The sequence below is a fragment of the Odontomachus brunneus genome, unplaced genomic scaffold (genome assembly GCF_010583005.1).
Source record: "Odontomachus brunneus isolate Ranch 3 - 2012 unplaced genomic scaffold, Obru_v1 Obru_scaffold_028, whole genome shotgun sequence".
In the NCBI taxonomy this organism is placed as follows: Eukaryota; Metazoa; Arthropoda; class Insecta; order Hymenoptera; family Formicidae; genus Odontomachus; species Odontomachus brunneus.
In genome coordinates this window covers 875,776-883,376 of record NW_022639478.1, presented here as the reverse complement: position 1 = coordinate 883,376, position 7,601 = coordinate 875,776, and the positions used below count along the sequence as shown (strand labels likewise).

Below are 7,601 nucleotides of genomic sequence, written 5' to 3'. Positions count from 1 at the left end.
TATATATATATATATATATATATATATATATATATATATATATATATATATATATATATATTTATATTTATATTTATATTTATAAAGAGAGGAAAATTATATATTCAACACGTACGTACAAGGATCGGTCTTAACATTTGGTGAATTTATGTAAATCGTACATATAACGTGACAAATAATATTCAATTCAATTGTCGTTATTTTTTTAGACACGCTCGTTATTTCGTTATATCGATTGGCTCATGTGATCTCGAATAACCTTCGTATAATTTCGAGATTATCCGAGTAACCTTGGATCGTCCAGATAAAATGGAACGATTGTATTTTTACGTCGTTATAATTTTATAAAACAATGTATGCATCATTTAGATCTGTAATCTGCTATTGTTTGAGTACATTATTTTATGAATTTATAACGGCATAAAAATGTAAACGTTATATCCGAGCCGAAAAATCCGCAATTGCTTATTGCAAAACTCAATATATATTGTCAAATAACTCAGCCACTAACAAAATGTCACCTTGTGATAGTGAAAGAAAAATATAACAAATCTGGCTACGATTTACTTTCATTTCGTTAATTAAAACATTTGAAACAAAATTTCAGGTAAATTCTGGTATAGGCGTAACATCATACAGCAAAAAAAACGTAGACAAAGAGTACAACCAGATGATCACGACGAGTGATTTTTCGAGCGCAGGACATAAAAAACAGTATAAAGGAAAAATTAGGAAAAATTTAGTGGAGAAGAAAAAACAGAAAATACTCTCCTGATCTCTCTTTATCTGTGAGATTTTTTTCGTAATAGCTAAGTTGAAAGTCGACGGCTACGTAAACGGCGTCACTGGCGTCAACGCGACGCGGCGTGGCGCGACGTTACGACACTCCGACAGGCGCCGCGGCGCCGACCCGCGCTACATTGGCCATCTCTCCCCTTTTTCTCGTCCTCCCTAGTCTAACCCCAACTTATCGTGTGCCTCATTGAACGCGTACAATGCATCCAGTTTCGATTAATGACTACTTTCGAGAATTGCGAATTCACGATTGCTATGCCTTGCGTTAACTCATTATGCGTTTGACATCGACATTTTGGCTTTTCATCTGCAGCGCAACTTTTCAATGCCACTGTATTATAAAAATACTTAGTAAATTACGTGGAAAACATATTTGGAATACTTAGTAAATTAAATCGAATTCATCATTAATATTGTTCTAAATGACACGATGGAAACACGAAAGCTTACTCAATCTCTTAGGATAGTTGTTTAGGTATTATTCAAACAATTTAGTCCAATATATGATTGTAGGCGACCATCGTCAAACGTGGATTTCATTAACAATAATTGATACAATTTTGTCGTGAATCAAACAAAATTGGCGCAGGGAAAAACGTCCTATGAACCACAATCCTGGAGGAAGCCAGGAAGCAGACTCTATCTACCAGGAAGCCGTAATTTGCGCGTTACGGAAAAGCTTGCTGGACGATAGAGGATAAAATGTCAAGGGAAACAGGGGGTAGGAGAAGACTGAGAGCGGGGGCTAATGCAGCGTGGAGAACGAAAAGCTCCCGCGGAGGTTCGCGCATACTCGCGATCAAACTGTCTACAGCACTACAACTCTCTTTCGTCGTGCGTTATCTTCTAACTGCGCAAGTTACGTTTCTATCATCGAGGGCAAAAATTGTTCTATCAAAGAAGCGGAATGTATCGAAGGATCGCAATATCATTCGTCGCTTTAGCCTTTGTTGCGGTGGTTCAGTCAGGTGACGTTAATTTTAATAATTTTACAGTAACGCTCTGAAAAGAATAACAATGTGTTCGAGAATTATTGCTTGAATTTTGCTTTATATTTTGCTTTATATAGCTGATAGAATTTTCGTTAAGCAAGGAAAACGATCATGCGTCATCGGTATCCTTGTCAAATTTTCGCATATGTTTGTACAGAAATATTCCGATGGAACTTTTCGAAAAAGAAGCAGAAAGATAAAAAGGTAATTAAATATAGACGTAGTGAGAAATAGATGTGATACGTGTAATCAATAGAAGAAAAGGAGTTTACATAGTATTACGCAAAAATTAAAAATTTAGTAACAGTGTAGAGAGAGAATTACTTTTGAAAATTAATCATAAACAAATATAAAAAAATATCACCGCAAACACCATTCCCAGTAAACACCAACTGTCAGTAACATAACAATATGTAATATTACTGTTAGTGTTTACTGAATTGTATATTCACTGTGAAGCTTTAAACTAATAGTAAACAAATAGTGTACTTTTTCCTTTAATCGCACTTTGTGTTTTTACTTTTATGCAAGAAAAAAAAACAAAAGGGAAGAAAGTTCTCTCGTCTTGTATACACATGCGTATAAACGCATAAAGACCGTCGTGACGCATGGCGTCACATCGTTACTTTGCGACCTAAATAGCATAACTCGAATCTCGTCTATGCGTATAGACGATATAGATATGTGGAAAAGAGTTAGGTAATTATACTATCCATTAAAGATTCTATAATTTTTCAATCGAGTTTCTTCTAAAATTACCAATAATTTTGCCAAATTCTCTAAATAAAAATTCGACAATTGTGAGGATAGATAAAATAAAGAGCAAACTTAAGTGCAAATAATTTTAATTAAAGAAATAGTTTCTCCAATGCAAAAAAAGTATTCTATATTCACATATAGAAGAAAAGAGATCACGAAACTTTTTCTTCTTTTTTCTTGAAAACTATTTATTTGATGGAGAACGAGTCGCTGTGTCCTTTGTGTGAAATTACGTAGGAACAGACAAGAAATTAAGGATCTTCTTAAAGCACCAAGAGAAGAATAATATTTAATTTCGAACCGAAGAGAAAATGATTTATTAATATGACGCGCGATACGACTATCTTGTTTCGTATGGAACGACTTATTATCCATGCTTCCTTTTCACAGACAATGTCCTGAAGTGCTATATGTGCACCTCGCTATCAGACAAAGAATGTGGTTCCGAACTAGTGCCAAGTTCGACGGTCAAACCAATCGAATGCACCGTTAATAACATGCGGGAATGGTACAACAAAAAAATCAAACAGCATAACGTCTTAGATTCGATCAAGTGGCTTTTTGACGTCGAGGAGATACAACATCAAGACACTTACCAAAGCCCCAAAATGGCATGCTCCAAAATGACTCTCAATGGTAAGGACAGAGCAAAAGAAAATAGTCGACATAATATACGTTATTATATATGAAACGGTGAATGTTTCAATTGAAAGAAATTTATGAAGTACAAGTACATATAATTTTCTCAAAAATCCATATTCTTGGTGTTGTAATGTTTCCAGTTGAGAATCAAGACGTCATCATAAGGACATGCCAAACGGCTAAAACGGACAACTTTGATCCGTGTCAAATAATGGAAGGAAAATTAGACAGCCATCAACTTGTAAAAATGGACAAATGCAGTCTCTGCCTTAGAGAGGCCTGCAATAGTACGACAGTTATGTCTCCTGACATATTGTATATTTTTTTATCATTCCTTGGCTCTCTCATTTATATTGCTTTGTATTTGGCGTAATCTTTGGCCGTCTCATACGATCCAGAAGGACGTAATATATAATATATATATACACACACACATATATATAATAGATAATAGTATTCGGCGTCACTTTATATACTCTTTTTATAATTGTAAAGTTAGCTTTCTAAATAATTAATACGTAGCAACGCCAATGAGAAACAAATATATGATATTTACGTATGTATAAAATATACACACACACACACACACACACACACACATATATATATATATATATATATATATATATATATCATTTATCATTTTTAATAATATGCTATAGGCTGTTTGTGTTGCAGGAGTAATTACGATGCATGCATAGATTTATCACAAAAACGTAAAAATAAATAATATATTTGCATTGTGTATATATAAGTATCTGCATATTTCATCGTGGTTCATTATGATAAATATATATGATTCCAAAAATGTCGTATTTTTTTACTTTCCTCTAAGGTCACTCAAGCATTTATGTTTGAATATATTTTCAAACGAATAATATATATGTTCTTTATGTATTAATAGAACTTAAATACTTGAAAATTGTAGTAAAGTTTATTAAATATTCTAGTAAAGTTTATTAAATATTCTTATATATTTTAGTAAAGTATATTGTAGTAAAGTTTATTAAATATTCTTATATATTTTTGGCAGGACACAAAATGACACAGTAAACTACCTTAAAGTAATATTGTATTTGATGAGCACTACAAAATAAGATTAAGGAATAATAAATGAAACATATTTTTCTGCAAAGTATTACAGACGAGACAATCGAAGTCGATAGCATAGCATTAACTTTTGAAATATCTACTTGATCAAATTTTCACTTATATTACTTAAATATTAACAGTAGAAAAAAGTTAGAAATAAGTTAAACTTATTTCTTTGCAAATGATATTTTCATTGCATGCGACGGTGTGATTTTGAAACCTTGCAAAGCATCTTTCGCTGCCCCGGACTGTACTTCATTTTCAAATTCAACAAATGCAATATCGTGTCGATTAGGTACCAAACGTACCTCTTTGAAGCCTGGGAATTGATTAAACAACATTGATAACATCATTTCACTCGTCTCGTCCGGTAGATTTGTTAAGAATAATATCTGATTTGGTGGTTGCTCAGGCACAGCTGTATTGACAAGTCCTGGATGTTGAGGTACACCAGCATGGTAACCAATTTGTTGGGAATGTTTTGCCTGCTCCTTTGCGCGTTTCTTGGCACGTTTAGCCTCCTCATCTGCTGCTGGAACAACTCGTTTTGGCTTCTTTGGACGTTCTGCGAAGGTACCCTTCATTTTGGCTATCAAATCACTGTCAGTCTTAGCATATTGTATCCTCTGTGAAACAAACAAACAATATAATATAAAATCTCAGTAATATATAATAAATATATTTAATATAAATATTACATTAATATACATTATTATAAGAGCCTTATATACATATGATCTGTCAATTCTTACCATTGGTTTGTCATAAAACGGAAATCCTTGCATAGATCTCAATGCATTTGTCGCACTTCCTATTTCCTTAAAAATAACAAAAGCTTGCCCACGCATCTTCAATGTTTTTAACGCCACAATATCCAGAATTTGACCAAACTGAGAGAAGATAGCATACAATGATTTCTTTAATTCATCTTTCTTGATCTTCTCATTTAAATTGTTGATATAGATGGTATTATTCGGACGAATGTCCATTTTTACTGAAAATAAAAGATGTTTACTTCCAAAAATTATATTAGAAATCACATAAATTAAACTTGGATTATGTGACAAAAATTATATATTTAGGCGAATTATGAGAGAGATGCAACATATAAAGCGTAATATATAAGCATCCTAGCGCGCGCGTTTAAATAAAAAAATATGTATATATTTTATTATATTATTTAAACTTAAAAATAAATTTATATATAAAGTGAGGTTATCTTACATTTGAGGTTAAATAGCGTTTACTTGAAAAATATCCGCGTAACGCGACAAGCGGTGATGAGCAGCCAAAAGCTGCTGAGTTAGTAATAAAAATTGCCAACTTTGTAAAATTTTTAGTATAATTGGCTTGGTTTACATCGTGCACTTGATATGCGTACTAAATAGTAACTTTCTATTAGATAATCTTAATATCGCCAATGCATATCAACGGCGATGCATTCAATCAATACAATACGTTTTGTTGATGAGTATTATATTAGCTTAATATACCGTTGTTTATATATATCGTCGATATTAAGATTATCTAATAGAAAGTTACTATTTAGTACGTGTATCAAGTGTACAAACCAAACCAGGCCATTGAAAGACTGGCTGCGTTCAGGAGTGCGTTCAGATTCCCTACCCGGGTGCACTCTATTACTAGAAACACTATAGTATATGTTACATATACTATAGCACTTCTAGTATTAGAGTGCACCCGGGTAGGGAATCTGAACGTACCCCTAGAGGTCGATTGTTTATCTTGAAACGGAGTGAAAATTACAAAAGTGAGTAAATTCACTAGGCATTGTCCAATGAAGTTACAAATATGCTAGTAAATTTTCTCACTTTTGTCATTTTCATTCCGATTTGAGATACACAATCGACCCCTAGAGATGCCCGATTCTGAATCGATTCGATTCTTTCCCCAAAAATAGGCTTATTCGTGTTGTTTGCATTCTTCGCACTTTTTATATTTAAAACCAGACAAAAGTATATTGGAATGTTTGGAAGAAGCAAAAGCAAGATAACTAACTCGATTGTTTCTTCCAAGCGTCTGGGGGTCGATTGTGTATCTTAAAACGGAATGAAAATGACAAAAGTGAGCAAATTTTCTAGAATATTTGTAACTTTATTGGTCAATGCTTAGTGAATTCGCTCACTTTTGTAATTTTCACTCCGATTCGAGATACACAATCGATCCTCTGATTAGGTGTCTATCTCTTTAAAAGCGAAAAATATGAAATATGCAAGCACGAACAACCCTTTTTCCCTAAATTTATTAGAAAAAGAATCGAATCGATTAAGAATCGTGCATCTCTAGTACACATTAGGGGTGCGTTTCCACGCATGATGCGCATGAAGCGCAGCATTAGAGTGACAGAGATACAAGAGTAAGATAAAATAAGCACTCGGGTGAGATTCTCGAACCTAGGTTAGGTTAGTTCTCGAACGCATGGACTCAGCTCCAAAATAGTGCAGTCCATGTGCTCTCATGCGTTCAAGAACTAACCTAACCTAGGTTCGAGAATCTCACCTGAGTGCTCTCTCTCTCTTTTTATCTCACTTTCGTATTTCTGTCACTCTAAAGCTGCGTTTCATGCGCATAATGCGTGGAAACGGAACGCACTCTAGTACATACTGGGTGCTTTCCAATATTATTATATTTAATTTCCAATATTATTGCAATATCCCTAGATACTTTCATGCACACGGCGACACAAGTTGCATTCCAATTGTCGTAATCGTCGACACAACATTATGGCTCCTGCACACAGGACACAATAATGCTTGCCGCGCGGCGAAGTCTGCGCGACAGCCAATCAATATGTTGTTTTTCCGTAAGAGCTAGAAGGTTATTACGGAAAGCAGCATATTGATTGGCTGTCGTGCGAACTTCCGCCGCGCGGTAAGTATTACCGCGTCCTGTGTGCAGGAGCCATTACACATCCGTACTCAGCTCGAGGGCTACTAGTCGACTGTGTAAACTAGTGTTTTCTAGTGACAATTAAAGTTAATAAGCGTAGCGGCTTGAAAAAAGACTAGCATTTGCGACGTGAAATAAATAATATATTTTTTAATATTTAAATTTTATTATTTATTATTAAAAAATACCAAAATATAAGCACAGTTGAAAAATAATCCTAACTCTACCCGACATACGTATACACTTTGTTCCAATTGAATCGTGCACAACGTTACATTTTGTGCATTTCTGTGTACATATGTGTCAAGATGTGTTAAGCAATTGGAAAGCACCCTATATCAAGCGACACAGTAGTATCGCGAAACCAAGTGCAAGCGCAAGCAACGAGCTCGCGGCCGACCGTGTATAGTT

At 34.2% G+C, this 7,601-nt stretch overlaps 2 protein-coding genes across 6 annotated transcripts in view; one reads left to right on the top strand and one right to left on the bottom strand.

Moving 5' to 3' along the window:
• The window catches only part of LOC116842886, a 7,774-nt gene extending 3,795 nt beyond the window's left edge, over window positions 1–3,979 (top strand). For 3 of the 5 annotated variants that reach the window (XM_032812704.1, XM_032812703.1, XM_032812705.1), the window contains 3 exons: window positions 608–1,763; window positions 2,937–3,182; window positions 3,329–3,978. In XM_032812704.1, coding sequence (XP_032668595.1) covers window positions 1,703–1,763; window positions 2,937–3,182; window positions 3,329–3,561 — 540 coding nt within the window. In that variant the 5' untranslated portion in view covers window positions 608–1,702 and the 3' untranslated portion in view covers window positions 3,562–3,978. Of the gene's footprint in view, window positions 1–607; window positions 1,764–1,998; window positions 2,487–2,936; window positions 3,183–3,328 lie in introns of those variants that run through there. The other 2 variants (XM_032812706.1, XM_032812707.1) reach the window with 2 other exon arrangements.
• A 245-nt stretch (window positions 3,980–4,224) lies between these two features.
• LOC116842885 (U1 small nuclear ribonucleoprotein A) lies at window positions 4,225–5,662 on the bottom strand. Its single transcript, XM_032812702.1, has 3 exons — window positions 5,505–5,662; window positions 5,033–5,274; window positions 4,225–4,906 (listed from the first exon to the last, which is right to left on the bottom strand). The coding sequence occupies exons 2-3, from the start codon at window positions 5,267–5,269 to the stop codon at window positions 4,448–4,450; spliced, it is 696 nt and encodes a 231-aa protein (XP_032668593.1). The 5' UTR covers window positions 5,270–5,274; window positions 5,505–5,662; the 3' UTR covers window positions 4,225–4,447.
• Window positions 5,663–7,601: the final 1,939 nt, after the last annotated feature.

Excerpts from the sequence above, each read along its gene's own strand:
- LOC116842885 (XM_032812702.1), bottom strand. The coding sequence starts at position 5,269 with ATGGACATTCGTCCGAATAATACCATCTATATCAACAATTTAAATGAG. Across the intron at positions 4,907-5,032 it reads CGTTTTATGACAAACCAATG|AGGATACAATATGCTAAGAC; the intron begins GTAAGAATTGAC and ends TTTGTTTCACAG.